We start from the raw sequence: 17,330 nt of genomic DNA, 5'->3' as shown, positions 1-17,330 counted from the left end.
GACTGGTGATAATCCTGCTCACATACACATCTTTTCCAAAGCATGAGCATCTGTAAGTGCGCAGGCTGCATCTACAGTGACACCCAATGCATGGCTGATGGTGTCACTGTGACGGTGATCACCACTGCAGTGATTCACACACCAAATGATGGATTGTGCCTCTCAAAGGCTGGGCCTCCCACTAGCTATGCTCACTTCATGCTGGTGTACTTGCTGGCTACTCGCAGCTCCAGCCCCCTGTTCATTTTATTTGCCCATCTTCTACATTTCCAACCACATATTCATTTTCTCAAGACATCTATAAAACTGAAGGACAAAGGGCTCTCCATCATCCCTAGAATCCGCACAGGCAAAAATATGTTAGAATGTTTGTTTTGATCATTTAAATTGGTCCTGACTCCTTTCTCCCTTATCTGTCACAGAGGTGCTTGCCCTCTGTGTGAATTTCATTCTCAAATAACATCCTTGATCATCATGGGCTGCATCGGGGAAGGGCCTTAGCTCAGTGTTAGACCATCTCCCCTGCATGCAAAGGCTCCCAAATTCAATGCCCACACCAACACCCCACAACAATACTGACCTAAATGGGTCAATGGTGTCTCTGAACAGGGCAGCTCCCCTGTTCCAATGACAATTCTTTAAAGTGAACAGTATTTTACAACTGTTCTATTTGCACCTTGCATGTGGATTTTATTTGGCAGGTGTTTGGGTGTAAATGCATACCAGCACCTGCTTTGAAAAAGTGTTTATTTATTTGAGGCCTACAAACTCGCTAAGCAGCAAAGCCGCTGACTGGATTGGACATTAGCAGAAATGCTAATTTCATTGTTAATCCCTTAACATAAATCTACAAAACTTTCCCCCATTTGTGAAGGCACACAAATACCTTGGTATCTTTTTTTAGCGCTGTCAGTTTCTGGCACTACGCTTCATCCTCATTTCTTTTTTTAAAGTTTCTGTGTCAAAATCCACCACGTCATCCTTCCACAAAATCTCTCACAGCAGGATTCTGTAAAGAGCTGCTGCTAGATGCTGAAGCAAAGGGGCAATTCTTAATACCTGGGCAGCTTAGGGTTGCACCACAGCAAAGGGAATGTGCTGGAGCAGACACGAAGCCATGCCATGATAGCCCACTGCTGGTGGCGGAGCAAGCCAATCGGGTGCCTGGGGCAGCGCACGTGCCCTGCACCCAGGGGTGGTGCCAGCCGCCCATGCGGCACGACGAGCCGGGGCAGGACGTTCTGCGAAGTCTGCCTGCCTTCTCCCACTCAGCTGCCCTACAGCTGAGGGGCAGGCGGCGGATGGACCGTTTGGAGCAGCACGGAGCCTGCAGGCGCCCAAGCCACCGCATCACACCCAGGAAAGACGCATGGCTCGGGCATGCTGCAGGCCCTGCGGTGAGTGCCGCCTGGCATTTTGTCACCCCCCTCAGAGGTGACACCCAGGGCGGCCTGCCCCCCCCTTCCTCCGCCCCTGCCCACTGCACTGCAATCCAATGGGCCACAAACTGCATTCAGCATTCCTATTAAGGAATGTTCTTCAGCTAGGTTCTCCCAGCACAACCCACCTCACAGGACTGTTCTAAAATGAAATAAGCCTGTGCACACTGCTCTGAGCCCACGCGTGCCTTCTTTGCCACGAGGAAACGGCAATCTTGGACAAAAACCCCAGGTACAAAGAGCCCTACTGGATCAAGCCTATCTGGTTCAGCATTCTGTTTCCACGTTGGCCAGCCACTGGGAAGCCCCCAAGCAGGAGAGGAGAGCCATAGTTCTCTCCAGCTTCTTTTCTCTAGCAACTGGTATTTAGTGGCACACAAACTCTGAAGCTGGAGTCAATACATAGCTGCCCTGACCAGCAGTTCTTGGTAGTTCCTTATTCTTCGTCAATTTGTTGAATCCCCTTTGAAAGCCTTCCAAACTGGAGCTATGGTGAATGCCATAGTGTAGTTCTGTATTGTTTGTTTGCTTGCTGGGCTCTGACATCTAACCATGCTACTGATGGAATGGTCATATTTATTTGTTTGATTGTAAGGTAAAGGTAAAGGGACCCTTGATAGTTAAGTCCAGTCGTGAACGACTCTGGGGTTGCAGTGCTAATCTCGCTTTACAGGCCAAGGGAGCCGGCGCTTGTCCACTCCACAGACAGGTTTTCCGGGTCATGTGGCCAGCATGACTAAACCGCTTCTGGCGCAAAGGAACACCAACACCAGAGCAGTGCACAGAAACGCCGTTTACCTTCCCGCCGGAGTGGTACCTATTAATCTACTTGCACTTTTTGGTGTGCTTTTGAACTGCTAGGTTGGCAGGAGCTGGGACTGAGCAATAGGAGCTCACCCCATCGTGGGGATTTGAACCGCTGACCTTTTGATCGGCAAGCCCAAGGCTCGGTGGTTTAGACCACAGCGCCACCCACGTCCCTTGTATGATTGTACCATCTTCTAACTCACGGTGGCACTCACAAGATCTCCCATTTAATTCTGACGACGACAACCGCATTGTGGCGTTGGTTACCCTGAAAGATAGTGACTGGCCCTCAAGGTCACTCACCGAGTTTCAGTGTCTTACTGCTAAAACTAACAAGCAGAAACTAAAGTTCTTGAAGCGAAAACTGTAACACCCATAATTATAGCTTCCAATATTTGTCACTTATTGCTACTCTTTGCAAAGACTCCAATTAACTATTAAAATTGCATTACAGTCAAAAATGGCATAGTTTTGCTTGCAGTATTTGTCTGTTTCTCTCTGTCTTTTTCTCACACACACATCACTTGTCTTTCAAATATAGCATGGCTTATGTAGCACTGCTTTATCCATTTCATTGTTCCCAGGGCACATCTGAATATGAGGTGTGTGTTTTCATCTCAGTGCCTCTGTAGCCAGCAAACCACTTAAATCTGTAATAAAAGAATAACTGAGGTGGCTTCTGTTTTTCCTTGGTAAAAATAGAAAGAATATGTTTTTCAGAACTCAGGCATCATGAATGCATATTTTCTCAGATTAAAAACTGTTAAAGCTCCTGCTTGTGTGTTTCTTTGTTTATCAGAGCAAGACTCCTGCTGTGCTCAACACATAATGATGCACTTTGCAAAGAACTTCCAAACAAGCCGATAAAAAAAGATCATCATTGCCAACCTCTTTTGAGGCTGCAACAAAGGTCTCCTGCCCTTTCTGCCTCCCATTCCCTTCACTGCAATGCGCTCTTACGGCATGCACAACATGCTCTCTGTGTGGTCCCACCCTTCCCTAATGATGAATCGCAAAAGAGAGGGAGAGGGGGGCCAATGTTGCAATCCTATACCCACTTACTTGGGAGTGAGTCCCATTCAAATTAATTGGGCTTATTTCTGAGCAGACATGCATAGGCTTGCACCATGCAATGACTTCCAGACAACCTGTTTATTGAGCATACATCCTAATTTGTTTGCAGGGAGGCTAGACGATGTTGCATCAAGAAAACGTTATCCCACAGTTTCCAGTGCATCTTCTCATCACTTTCCATATTGCAAAAGTCTGGGGTTTTTTTAAGGGTGGGGGAGAGGATGTTTGTTGTGCAGGAGCTCCAAATCAACTTTAATTGCACAATCTGAAATACCTGATATGTGGCTAAATCCCACTCCAAAATATCAACAGACTGGGAGCACCCCACAATGCATAGAACAAGGGGGGAAGACAACACAAGGTCCACAAACCAAGTTCAAGCCAACTTAGCTATTCCCATGATTTAACCCTATGCAGTCTGCCCTGGAGAGATGGGCCCTGGGCATCTTCCCCATGTCTTCTTGAGGTCTCTACACATCTTGCTAGCTGCTCTTCTTTTCTTTAAGAAGGGTGCAAAAGAGAAGGAGCCTGTCTCTGTGCAAAGTCTGTGCCAAGAGCTGCACTGGCTGTCCTTCAAAGCCTTTCCAGCCGTAACCATCCTACTAAGAGTTTACTACATCTCCATTACTTCCTCTGATGTCCAGTTTAAGCCTTCTGGGACACCCACTTCCAAAATGCACACACACAAGCTATCAGCCTGACTTGAACACCATCTCTAACTTTCTATGGGAAATTTAGCATTTCCTGCTTGGCAGTGAGGAAACCAGGTTCAAATCCCTGGTAAGCCATGAACCTCTGTGGGTAACGTAGGATAAGTGAATCTTCCATCATGCCTCACAAGGTATACAGGAGGATCTATTGGATAATATTTCCAAAGCAGTTTGTACACCAAAAGGATCTCTAGAAGAGTGTTCTTCAACACTCTTGGATTCCCTGGTGTTGTTGGACTACAATTCCCATCATCCTTGGGTATTGGCTAAGTTGGCTGGGGATGATGGGAGTTGTAGTCCTGAATCACCAAGGTATCCAAGATTGAAGAACACTCCTATAAAGAGCATTACTAACAATAAGGTAAGGTAGCTAATACCTAAAGCCAGCCTTCCCAAACCAGCCTCCTTTCTGATGTTTTCAGGTGACAACTGCAGCCATGTCAAGTGAGGCTGATAGGAGTTGTAATCAAAAACGTGGGGAGGACACCAAGTTGGCGAAGGCTAGTCTAAACCAAGATGCAATAAGCAGAAGGAAGGAAACATAAAAACAACTAAAGCTGTTCAAACATACTACAAGATTATGGTAAGTCAGAATAAAAAATAACATTCTGTAGACATAATTTTAAATGGGCATCTGCCATCTCCCACTTGTCAAGCAGTACAGAAATATTTTGCTGTATGAGCAAATGCACAGCCCTTTAAAGCCTAAGAGGATCATTTATCCAAAATGTTCAGATAATCAGTAGATTAGAAAATTGTGTGTGTTATTTATATAAGGCATGATCTGGTCAAAGTGAAACAATTCAAAGTTCCATTGATTTCAGAAGGAGAAAATTAAGTTCCTGCTTAAAGCTGCACTCCTATGGGTGGAATTCAACCAGGGTTTACTAAGAGCAGGTGCAGAGAAATTAATGGAGTCAATGGATCTACTCTTGAGTAAAACTTGGTTGAATACCACCCTATATCTAGACACCAGGAAGAAAGCCTCACTAAATCCAGTGGGACTTGCTGACTTACTTGTTAAGAGAGCTGAGATTTCTTAGGAGACCATTCCCTTCACAGAGCTATAATTTCCAGAGTTCCCTAGGAAGGGCGATTGTCAAACCACTCTGAGAATTGTAGCTCTATGAGAGGAATAGGAGTCTCCTAACAATGCTCATCACTCTTAACAAACTGCAGTTCCCAGGGTTCTTTGGGGAAGCCATGCCTGCCTAAAGTGGTATGATGATGCTTTAAATGTATGGTACAGACGGGTCCTTAGTCTTAGGTAAGTGTGCATAACATTGCGGCCTTAAGCATACTGCTTTGTTTCAGGGAGTAGAGAGGATTGACATTATTTTCAAGGGAGTTTCAGACAGATTAGTAATAACCCAAGTTGGAAAATGGTAATCCTGTTGTTTTAAATGTAATGTTTATATGCGAGTGTAATCACAGTAGGACAAAGCTGTAAAAGTGAGTCAATAAACTAGTTCTTAACTACAATGGGGCAAACCCTAGGAACCAAGTCATGAAAAGCTTCCTAGACAAAAAGGTAAAGGAAAGGTACCCCTGCCCGTACAGGCCAGTCGTGTCCGACTCTGGGGTTGTGCCGCCCATCTCGCTTAAGAGGCCGGGGGCCAGCGCTGTCCGAAGACACTTCCAGGTCACGTGGCTGGCGTGACAAGCTGCATCTGGCGAGCCAGCGCAGCACACGGAAACGCAGTTTACCTTCCCGCTAGTAAGCGGTCTCTATTTATCTACTTGCACCCGGGGGTGCTTTTGAACTGCTAGGTTGGCAGGCGCTGGGACCGAACGACGGGAGCGCACCCCGCCGCGGGGATTCGAACCGCCGACCTGACGATCAGCAAGTCCTAGGCGCTGAGGTTTTACCCACAGCGCCACCCACGTCCCTTTCCTAGACAAAAGACATCTCAAATAAGGGGGGGGGGCATTATTTGTTCTCTGTCATTTCAGAAGACAGAATTAGAACTAACTGGTGAAAGTTGGAGGGAATCAGGTTTCAGCTAAGTGTTGGGAGAAAATTCATAAAGGTAATTCTCTTGATGCCTGAAAGTCTCAGTGAATCACTGCAGATGAGGGCCTCCCATCCACACCATTTTAACAGGAGGTCTGCTCCATACAATGTAGGAATCAGGCTTTTATTGTTGTGGCATCTCCCCAATGGAATGCCCTACCCTTGAATATTAGACAGAGTTGATCAAATGGAGCTGCTACACCCATGGGGGGAACCATTCACTTTTTCTAGTGCAGATGGGCCTGATCCAGATCAGGATAACAGCAGTGAGCAAAGGGTTAAAGCCCCCTAACACACAAGGTTGGGATACAAACCTGGACTACCTCCTCCCGCTTTCCACTTACACTTTGAAAATCCATCCACACCATCTTTAATTCCATGAACGGCATTGTGTTTTGTCAGGCTCTCAGGGTGTGCCAAAGAGCCATCACCCTAAATCTTTCTTGCATAATTCGGTTGCATAAATTATTTTGAGGCACTTTGTCAAATTGTTGCTGATCTCCTTAAATTGAAGCTATAACCACTTCGAAACACAACGAGGAGCCTGCTGATCAAAGCCTTGCTGTTTATTAGGGCTGTTAAAAGTCTTCAACCAACACATTGCTTACTTTGCCTTGATTGGATTTTTAAAACTCGCTGTCCAAAGCAAAGCTTTATGATGATGGGGTGTCCCCTCCCTTTCTCTGCCCAAATTACAAATTACGGTATTTATCACTGAAAGCACCATCAAGGTGGAAAAAGACGGGACGTTGGCTCCAATTCTACCACCAGCCTTCTTTTTTTTATGTCTTTATTGAGCTTTTCTTGGGTAGCAATAGAATATACTGAGACTCTGTTTTCAAGTCATAGCATCATTCAAAGAAGTCAGTCATATTCAGAGACATTACTGTATAGGCAATATAGGGTTGTGGGAGAAGAGAGAGGGGTGGAAAGGGGGAGATGGTAACATTTCATTCTTTAGCACAGTATATGAGCATAAGCTTATGTGTCAGTGTCACATAGACAGGTATTTTATTTTTGCTGGCGGTGTTCTGAAAACTAATTTCACACTGAGTTCACTGGAACAGACTTTGATTTACAACATTGTAAGGGCCCCTTTCTACATTGCACGCATGTCACAAAGCTTTTATCTACAACTAAGCCAGTATGTTGTCCCAATATGATGCATGGAAAGATATGGGTTGGGAACAAGTTTGATCTATGGTTTCTTTAACCACAGACCTAACTGCGTTTACTGATCTATGTGATGACTCTCTCCATTACTTTACTCAACATACAATTATTTAGGAAAAATGAGGCTTAGGTTTTAGGTGATGAAAAAGACCCCTGCCTGACACCTGGAAGAATCAGTATCTATCAGACTGCTTTATCTTCCTTCAACACTGGTGATGGGACAGCTTAATAATAATAGTTTATTATTTATACTCCACCCATCTGGCTGGGTTTCCCCAGCCACTCTGGGTGGCTCCCAACAGCATCCTCCGCTGCACCTGAGTGGGGCTTAGGGGATCCCGCTAGTTTTTGGCGAGGGGCATGACAGGCTTTGTGGCACACACACTGCTCTAATCTCTTAACAGAGGGGAATGACCAGAGGGCGTGGGAGGAATGGCCAGAGGGTCTACCATTGCTCTCCCTTCTGCCCTTCAGTATCTGCCACCTGATGGGATTGCTTGACTCTGCCTAAGGGTAGGACTGGGATGCAACATGAGGTCTAAAGCATGACTCTGCTCCTGCTACTGTATGGAAGTGAGTAAGTGCACGAACAAGGCTGATACATTATGCTTATTACGTTCACGCGCATGGCGTATTCCTGCACCCTTTGAGAGACCAAAAATCAAGCACGGCACAGCTGTAATCTCTCTCCTTGGTACGGGAGCTGCCAACAGTGCCATCCATTATTAGGCCTTGTAATTGTCTTGCTGAGAGAGCCGCTGTACGATGGCTGGTAACTGATCTCTCACCATTGTGCCCCACCTGTTACTGCCTCTCGCCTTATTCTCCTGCAAATAAGAGCCTATTATCCATCACCTGCCACTGACCTTCTCTTCCTTTCTTGACTGCTCTGGCCAGGAGGAGCACACTGGGTCCTTGCCTGCCACTGCTTGTTACTCACTCGACTTACACAGCTATTGTTGTGGCTCAAAGGGCACAGCTTCAGCATGGGCCAGAGCCAAGATGGAACAAACAAACAACCCTCCCCTGTAGCAGCAACACCAGAAATCAGCCTGGTGTGGACATGTACACGCTTAAACCACGACATCTTCCCAATTATATACTCCTGTGTTACAGTTAGGCATGTACTCCTCCCAACCAACCACATAATGCTTCCAAAGTCAACTATTCCCACTCGCCTTTTTCCCCTCCACCTCTCCCCCCCCCTTTTCTTCCAAATGTAACCCTAATGTCTCAACAAATGAAACTGACCTATGGAAAATGTAACTTAAAAAAAGAGACATTGCGCATACCTTTGTAAACCAAGAAAACTTTATAAAAAAAATTTTTTTTAAAAAAGTCAACTATTCCGGACTTGGGACCAACTTTTGACCCAAAGGTGCATTGGGGGACTCATTTCTTAATCTTTTACCATATAGTTGCATGGTGGCAGCGTTCCTCTTGCGACCCACTTTGCACCAGGCTGTGCCCACTAGCTGACAAGTGGTGAATCAGAGCACCTCCAGATCACGAACTGCAACTCCCGCTGGCCCCAACTGGCACTGCTAATGGGTGATGGGAGTTGTAGTTCAGCAACCGCTGGAAACATTTCAGGTTAAACCACCTCTGAATTAGGGAATCAGAACGTGGCTGGCAAATGCTGCCTCTTACTCGGCAACTCTGCCACTTCAGAGGCAGCAAGGGCACTTTGGGACGCTGGGTTTGTGGGTGGAAGCCTTGCCAGTCTCCATCACCACCACATGAATACTTTTATCAAAGTGGACCTCTGGCAAAAAAACAGACCATTGTGCCTGAGAGCTGTAGGATGGAGTCAAAGTCAGGCAGCCACTCCCAGCAAGCCTAACTTCTTTCCTGGCCCATTTGGATGATCAATCCAGAGCAGTCACTTCCCACACAGTTCACTCTGCTTCTGCTTCTCTCTCTCTCCCCCTGGTGCGCCTTCCTCTTACCTGACCCGGTTGTCGTGGAACTTGCTCTGCTGGGGCTGGTTCAAGTAAATGGTGCGGGCTGCTGCCTCCTCCTGGTCCGCAGAGGACGTGGCCCCGGACATCTCATCATCTGCCTTCTTGTAGCCCGAAGAGGAGCAAATGGGTCCTGCCGGCAGCAGGCAGCAGCAGCAGCCAAGCAAAAGAAGAGAAGAGAGGGTGGGGGAAAGGGGTGGGTGGGGAAAGAAATCAGTTAGCAGAAGGAAAGATGCAGGAGGAGAGAGGCGCGGCGGACGAGGAGGCGGCGGCACGCAGCAGCACCGGCAGCAGCTAGCATCAAGCCGCGCGCATCTCTAGCGAGCCGCCTCGGTGGCAGCTTGCCTTCTTCTCCTCCTCCTCGAGCAGCCTTTGCAAAGTGGCCCTGGAGAAGCAGGATCACAGCAACAGCAGCCTGTATGCCTCCCTGCCTCCCTGTTGCTTTCCAGCTCTGTCCCCAGGCGCGCGCGTGCATGTGCGCGCAAAGCAGCCGAAACCTCCCCGCGACACAAACACACGCGCGCGCATACACACACACACACACAAACGCCCCGCACCCAGAAGCGCGGCTGGCTGCTGGATAGACGTAGGGAGGGAGGCGCCGCGCTCGCAGGCGGCGAAGAATAAACAAGAATCAAAGTCACGGCAACCGAAGGAGTCGCGAGTCCACCCACTTATTGATCGGCGGCGGCTGCAGCCTCGAGCTCTCGGGCAGCAGAAGTAGAAAAGCGTCGCTTAGTTGCTGTTTTTCCGGGCGCCTGGTTTGTATGGTGTGGAGCTTTACAAGCGACGCGGGAGGGTGGGGTGCACGTGGTGGGTTTGTTACCACCCGCTTTAGGGCGGAACTAGATCGTGTGGCAGATCCACCCGTGGCCTCAGAAGGAAAGAGGTGGAAGCGCGCGCCCTCCCCCCAAGAAACCGGAAAGGAGTAACAAACATTTGGGAAGGGACAGCAGAGCAAAGCGCGCGAGTGGCGCGATTAAAAAAAAAAATGTTGCCATTATTATGTTGGCCTCCGGGAGCCTCTTCCCTAATGTTCAGCTCCAACGATGAATCATCCAGTGGGAAACGGGTCCCATAAGGAGGACTCCGGGGTAACTTGGGATATATGGCTAGAAGACGCCTCCGAAGCATCTTCCCGCTACCTGGTGCCCTCCGGCAGTTTTTGGAAGACTCTGAACATCCCTCAACGGGCCATGTTTGCTGGGGCTGATGGGAGTTGTAGTCCAATGCATCAGGAGTGCCTGAGAAGCTTCACCGAATACACAGAGCATCCCACAGAGGCCCAAACTGTCAAGTCTGAATACCAGGATTGGGGTATACACCCTATTCTCCTGGGAATAATGGGAGATATATTTTGGGGTCAGAGGCAGTGGGGAGGGGGAAGAGCCATAAATAGATGGGGAACTCCATTTTCTCTCTTTCTGTCACCCCTTTCTCCCACTTTTTCTGCTACCAATTTTTTTCTTCACACCCTATTCTCTGTCACCCTATGTGTCTATCTCCCCGGTTTTTGACTCCTTGACACCCACACGATTTTGGCCAAGACTTTCAGATCGCCCACTCCTGTCATAGGCAGCTATGAGCTGAAATGGATAAAACACGACACATGAAGAGAATTAGAAAGACTAAAAAACCCCATGCATGCTTACCCAGGAATAAGGCCCATCAAACTCAATGGCACTTAGTTCTGGGCAGATGTGAACAGGCATGAAAATATACTGTCCTTTTGAAACCTCAAGCCTTACTTACAATGCAGGAGCTGTTCAGATAGATTTAAAAACAAAACAAATGTGTCTCTGTGCAGAGCTGCTTATGAAAAGTGCCCTGATCCTCAGTGACATTAGTATGGAGGGGGAAAACAAGGGTTTTACCTTCACTCTATTTCAGGGCTTGTAAACTTTTTAACTGCCTGCTCAATTTTGCTTTTTTTAATTTTGGTGTATCTTTGGAGATCTACAGCTGAAGAGTGTCTAACAATCATTTTCTGAAAACCAAATAAACATTGCCCTAGTGCAGAGAGCCACTGAAATGCTGCCACACTGGAGTAATATTTAATTGCAGGGGTATTTCCTGTGTTAACTTAGTTTTGAGAAAAGGAGGAAAACACAAACAATCCTACAGCTTGGGGGCAAATTTCACTCAGAATTCTAGTCCCCCACCAATGGGCCAGGAATATAGATATATTTAAAAATTACAAATACAGCTGTCCCAGTTACTTTTGTGATTTCCCTGGCTTCAAGCTTATTGCTTGCATTATGCTGCTGGTTCGAATGGCAACCTTTGTCCCTTTATGAACACCTCAGCAAAATAGGGTTAGAAAAAGCAGCATTGTAAGCCCAGCATTCACACAGACTTTAACACAGGACTATTTGCTAATTACAGTGGAGGAAGTATTTGGCCAGATAATTGACTTATTATCTCCTACATGCAAAGAGGAATCTACTTGCAATCGTTTGTCAAAGAAGCACTTATTCAAACAAAGCAAAGACAAGGGAACAAACTGCATGTGGGAATGACAATGCATACTGAACACTACTGCTCACAGATGGGACACGACGGCCAATGCTCTGGTGTCATGCCTCAGCCTGCCGCATCAGCTACCACAACAGAGGTCACCCAAGACATTGTTGCTAAGGTGTGCAGGGTCCCATTGCCTCCCCAGAGGGCTATCTTGACCTTCAACTCAATTGCCAATGTAGTGCAGGTCCTTTTTCATCTGAGGTCCACATTCCCTTCTCAGCAACTTTATGAGGACCACATGCCAGTGACAGGAGAAGACAGAGGCAAAAGCAGGTAGAGCAACAAATATACTATCTATCAGTCAGGTTGTGTATCCACAGCAGAACCAGAGGAGGAATGACTGCAGGGAGGAGCAGAGAGAAGAAACACCATCTGCAGCAGCACAACTGGATGTCTTCCTCTGCCCCAGCTGCAGCAAAACATGTCTCTCCCACATCAGTCTCTACAGCCACAACAGGCGCTGTAACTCCCCAACAATTCGACTTTGCCCCTGAGGGCGCACTCCTCCATAATCTCCCAAAGACAGATGCCAGCCAACCAATCTGTCCAGTAGACTAGTTTCTGCTCATGTATCTCTCTATCCGGGACATGGATGGCGCTGTGGGTTAAACCACAGAGCCTAGGACTTGCTGATCAGAAGGTCAGCAGTTTGAATCCCCGTGATGGGGTGAGCTCCCGTTGCTCGGTCCCTGCTCCTGTCAACCTAGCAGTTCAAAAGCAAGTCAAAGTGCAAGTAGATAAATAGGTACCGCTCCGGCGGAAAGGTAAACGGCGTTTCCGTGCGCTGCTCTGGTTCGCCAGAAGCGGCTTAGTCATGCTGGCCACATGACCCGGAAGCTGTACGCCGGCTCCCTCGGCCAGTAAAGCGAGATGAGTGCTGCAACCCCAGAGTCAGCCACAACTGGACCTAATGGTCAGGGGTCCCTTTACCTTTACTTATCTCTCTATCCAAGCAACCAAGTGGCATTTTCAGAGTTCATTTTCATAGAATACATTCCAGCCAGGCAAAAACACGAGTGCAAAGTGGGGCCAGTGAGGGGTTGTTGCCTAGGGAGTGTTTTGAGGCACACAAGCAGGCCAAGTTAGTTAATTTCAGGTCAACTGGCTTTGCTAGGGGAACCTTAACCCCAGCTGATGAAGACAAAAGCTATGCCCTTCAAAACATTTACAAAAAGAAGTAACATCCCTAAGAGAAGATAGATAAGACCGCTGCCACTTTGAGTTGATTGATAGCTGCTGAAATCGCAATGTTTTGCCACAAAATGAGCCTGTAATCATTCCTGGCCTGCAGAGGTAGCAACCACCACTTAAGGCAATTCAGTTGGCACAAGCAATAAAGCAATCATAAGCAGGAAGCAGCATGAAACGTATTTAGAAATCCGGAAGGGAAATGTTGTGCTTTAACTACAAAGTAAGTAGAGTGATAATAAAAAGCAGGAAGGATAAAATTCACAATTGATGTTTTAATTCGCTTGCATTTGGATGCTCGGCTTTGTAAAAACAAAGGAAATATGCAAGGTAGTGGCTAAAGTGTTTAATGATGTTGTTATATTTAGAATGGAGAACACGAAACAATTTGTCTGCTTGAATTATTTAGACTATTCCTTGCCTAAAGGTGTCTCTTTGAGCAAGGTGCCTTGTTCACTCTCGTCCTGTGCTTGTAGCGTGGGGTTATGTGGATGGCATGGATTCATCTGTAAGAAGGGCATTGCCATGGCGGTATGGAGGTGTGTTAGATGAGCAAAATAGTTTGGGTTGATTTGGTCAGATGCCTTTGGGTCTGTGATCTTTAAATCAATTGTTCAGACTTATCTGGTGTGCGGGGGGGACAGATCAAAGCGGCAATGCTAAATAACTGTATTCTGGAAAAATATCAACGCCATGGGGAGTGGGGAAAGAGGGCTGTAGCTCAGTGGTAGAGAAGAAGAAAGAAGAGTTTGGATTTGATATCCCGCTTTATCACTACCCGAAGGAGTCTCAAAGCGGATAACATTCTCCTTTCCCTTCCTCCCCCACAACAAACACTCTGTGAGGTGAGTGGGGCTGAGAGACTTCAGAGAAGTGTGACTGGCCCAAGGTCACCCAGCAGCTGCATGTGGAGGAGCGGGGAATCAAACCCGGTTCACCAGATTACGAGTCCACTGCTCTTAACCACTACACCACACTGGCTCTCATGCAGAAGGTCCCAGGTTCAATCCCTGGCACCTCCAGCAAGGTCTGAGAGAGAAGACTCCTGCCTGGAACCCATGTCCAAAGAGAACTGCCCGTCCAATTCCTTTTCCAACTTTGGAAAATTGTTCTAGAAGACATTTTCATGGTTGTAGCTTGCCCTTGAACCTTAGCGTGAAGGGCAGGTGATAAATAAATTAATAACAACAACTATTATTATTATTGTTTTTGTTGTTAATATGATTGTTATTATTGCTAGAACTTAAGAGTTCTGGTGTGCAGCTGTATTTTTATCATGAGCAATGCAGTTTTTAAACTTGTCTTGAAGTTTGGTGTTAAATTTGTTCGTGATGTGATTTTTATCTTTACTCTCTTTTTTTTGGCATTTCATTATTACCACTTGCAGATCATTAAGGAGAAAAATCAGCAAATAAAGAAATAAGCAGAGAATGATTCTAGCCAAAGAAAGTTATTTGAGAGTCGTAAAAATCTCAGTGAGTGAGTCACGGACATGTTTAAATCAGTGGGACTCCAATATAGTTCACTTTGGCTAGATCTTGGCCCATTATTTCCAGTGGATTTTAACAGCTGTGTGATGCCAGAAATTTGACAGATGCCATTACCGCCATGACACAGATATTGTAAAGGAGAAGTCTACATCTGTCAAATTTCTACATCTGGTGTGCTATTAAAGGCACCAAGGCTGACGGAAAGGTGTCATATTCCATCATCATTATTACAGTATTATTATTATCCTTCACCCTAATGTCCCAGGGCGGGTTACAAAAATTTAAAATGTTTGTATTTTTTTTTAAAAAAAAACCAGTTAATTGAAAACAATTTAAACAAAATTACAAAGTTTAAAACAAAAATCAAATAGGCAGCAGCTCTATTAGAATGCATGGTTTTTATTGCACGTCTTGGTATGCAAGGGGGATGGAGGGCCACAGGTGCTTGCTGCACTCCAACTCCCATCATCGCTGACCTGGGGATGGAGGAGTCCCACAGCATAGTGTACACCTGGGACAGGTTCCCCATCCCTGGTGTTCAAGGCACATCCTCTGCCGCAAGAATAAGTTTGACATACAGTGGTACCTCGGGTTAAGTACTTAATTCACTCTGATGGTCCGTTCTTAACCTGAAACTGTTCTTAACCTGAAGCACCACTTTAGCTTATGGGGCCTCCCGCTGCCGCCGCTGCATGATTTCTGTTCTCATCCTAAAGCAAAGTTCTTAACCTGAAGCACTATTTCTGGGTTAGCGGAGTCTTGTAACCTGAAGCGTCTGTAACCCGAGGTATCACTGTACTTGTGTGAGCATCCTCATTTCTAGCAGCTCAGAACCTAAGATCGCGAGCAGCTCATTTGCTTTCAGAACAAACCCATGAGACAGGGACTGGCCAAGCTGTTAGAGGACACCGAAGGAACTTGGTAGCTGAGAGAGGCTTTTAAACTTTTAAGTTTCCCTCGTTCAAACCGAACACACTACCCACATCTCTGCACTGACTCCACGATCCCAAGTGACTTTGGGCCAGCTCAAACATTATCACCCGCCACTTAAAAGGCTCTTCCCAACTCCATATTGAACACTGAAGAAGTTTTTTTTTTGCTGTGTGCCTCTGGACAAATGCACAGTGGCGCTGCATGCCAGCTCTGCACTTTCCTGTGGGCTGGCTGCTGGCAGCGCTACCTCTCTCCGCTGACCCAGATGGCAAAAGGTTTTCAGATGCTACTGCTGCTGCTGCTGCTGTTATGGGAAGATGTTTTGGGTAGAACGGTGGACGGCAGTAAAGTCTGAATCAACTGCTTAATAGGGAAGACCATGAGAATAATATTTTGGCTTCAATGAATTTATTTCTTTATTGCATTTCTACCCCACTTTTTATCCAGGGAGCTCAAGTTGGTGCACTTGATTCTCCCGCTTCTCATTTAATTCCACAACCCTGTGGGCTAGGTTAGGCTGAGAGGCAGTGACTGGCCCAAGGTCACCCAGTGAGCTGCATGGCCAAGTAGGGATTTGTGCCCTGGTTTCGCAGGTCCTGATCCAGCTCTCTAACCACCTCAGCGAAGAAGATAAAAAACAAAGATAGTCATAGTCCAAACTGCCAGAACAGTTTGTCCTTGCACTCATGTTAAGTCCCTTTAATGTCGTGCAAGCGGGTCTACAAGAGGGCTGGGGAACCTTTTCCATCCCGAGGGCCACATTCTCTTGTTGGCAACCTTCCAGGGGCCACATGCCCATAGTGGGTGGAGCCAGAGGCCAATGTGGGCGGACCAACAAATGTGCATTGTATCTTTTGTACGGCAAACTGGTTTATTTACACTCACACGTCCTTCTCTACCTTCCATCCAGGCAAGCAAGCAGCATTATCAGAATGACAGGACACTTTCCAGCCAGTTAAAAACCTTTGAGGGGGGTGCAAAGCAGGGCTGGTGAATGGGGTGAGGTTCCTCATCCCTGGGGTACAAAAGAAACAGCAAAGCAAGTTAAGATGTTGGAAAAGGGAAGCAGATAAATGATTTGGTTCTCCTGCAGTTCATCAAAAAGTACTTTTATTTATTTACTTTATGCCATGAACCGGCTGCATGCAGAGGAGTGGTGGGAGGCACCAGCTGGGGAACGCCCAAGGCAACCCCCAGGGGAAGGAGGCTCAGAGCCAGGGGTTGGTGGTGGGAACATGATGAGTGATCAGAAAGAGAGGACTAGGAGGAGGTGGTGTCAGAAGATGAAGAGGCAACAGGGTTTAGTGAGCAGGGAGAGTCTGTGGCAGAGAGCAGTCCAGAACCAGAGGCAGAAGAGGAGAGGGAACAGGAGACAGAGATGAGTCAGGCTGCTAAAGAATCCAGGGAGTCTCCCCCTCCTGCTGCAACCAGTCCCCATCTCTCCTGGTCTCCCAGAACATGCAGAGAAATTAAGAGGGCGAAGCAACAGCCAAAGTTGCTTGGGAAGGACCTGGGGGGGGCCTTAGGGCACGCTGGGGAGACAGGCATCTTCAGTCCTCACAACTGCTTTGTTTAATACCCTCAACAACCCTGTGAGGTAGGTTAATCTTCCTGTGGCGTACCATCACTCAAGAGTCAAGATCCTTAAAAGCACGCGTTGGTCAGATGCACTGTGTACTTTAGCATCCATACCTAAGCATGAGTAGCAACATGGGTTTAACACTGTGCATGCCTTGAAAAACCCTGGTGCAATCATATTTTCCATGTTATGTACATGTGTGTTTCAAGACCTATTGCAGGCAGATATTACTTCCACACTTGGGCTTGTTTGCTGCGGAAAACACTGATGTAAAACCCATGTTATCTGCAGCAATTGTGTTTGCTGTGTGGGGCTTTGCTAATACGATTGAGGAAAATTAAAGGCAACCTCAGAGTTTAATGTGAAGCAGATGCTTGGCAATTAGCAACCGCAATTGCAGCTGAAGGATAATAGCATTATTAGATGCATACTGCAATGC

The 17,330-nt window shown here is 46.8% G+C and overlaps 1 protein-coding gene across 7 annotated transcripts in view; it reads right to left on the bottom strand.

Annotated features, from left to right (window-relative positions):
- Nucleotides 1-17,330, bottom strand: part of ATP8A2 (ATPase phospholipid transporting 8A2) — a 325,405-nt gene that overhangs the window by 278,034 nt on the left and 30,041 nt on the right. For 4 of the 7 annotated variants that reach the window (XM_083609007.1, XM_083609009.1, XM_083609010.1 and 1 more), the window contains exon 2: nt 9,167-9,311. In XM_083609007.1, coding sequence (XP_083465133.1) covers nt 9,167-9,311 — 145 coding nt within the window. The remainder of the gene's footprint in view (nt 1-9,166; nt 9,312-17,330) is intronic. The other 3 variants (XM_083609014.1, XM_083609012.1, XM_083609011.1) reach the window with 2 other exon arrangements.

Source organism: Podarcis filfolensis (assembly GCF_964270895.1).
Source record: "Podarcis filfolensis genome assembly, chromosome: 4".
NCBI classification, from domain to species: Eukaryota; Metazoa; Chordata; class Lepidosauria; order Squamata; family Lacertidae; genus Podarcis; species Podarcis filfolensis.
The sequence above is the reverse complement of the archived record's forward strand: the minus strand, read 5'-3'. Positions and strand labels throughout refer to the sequence as shown.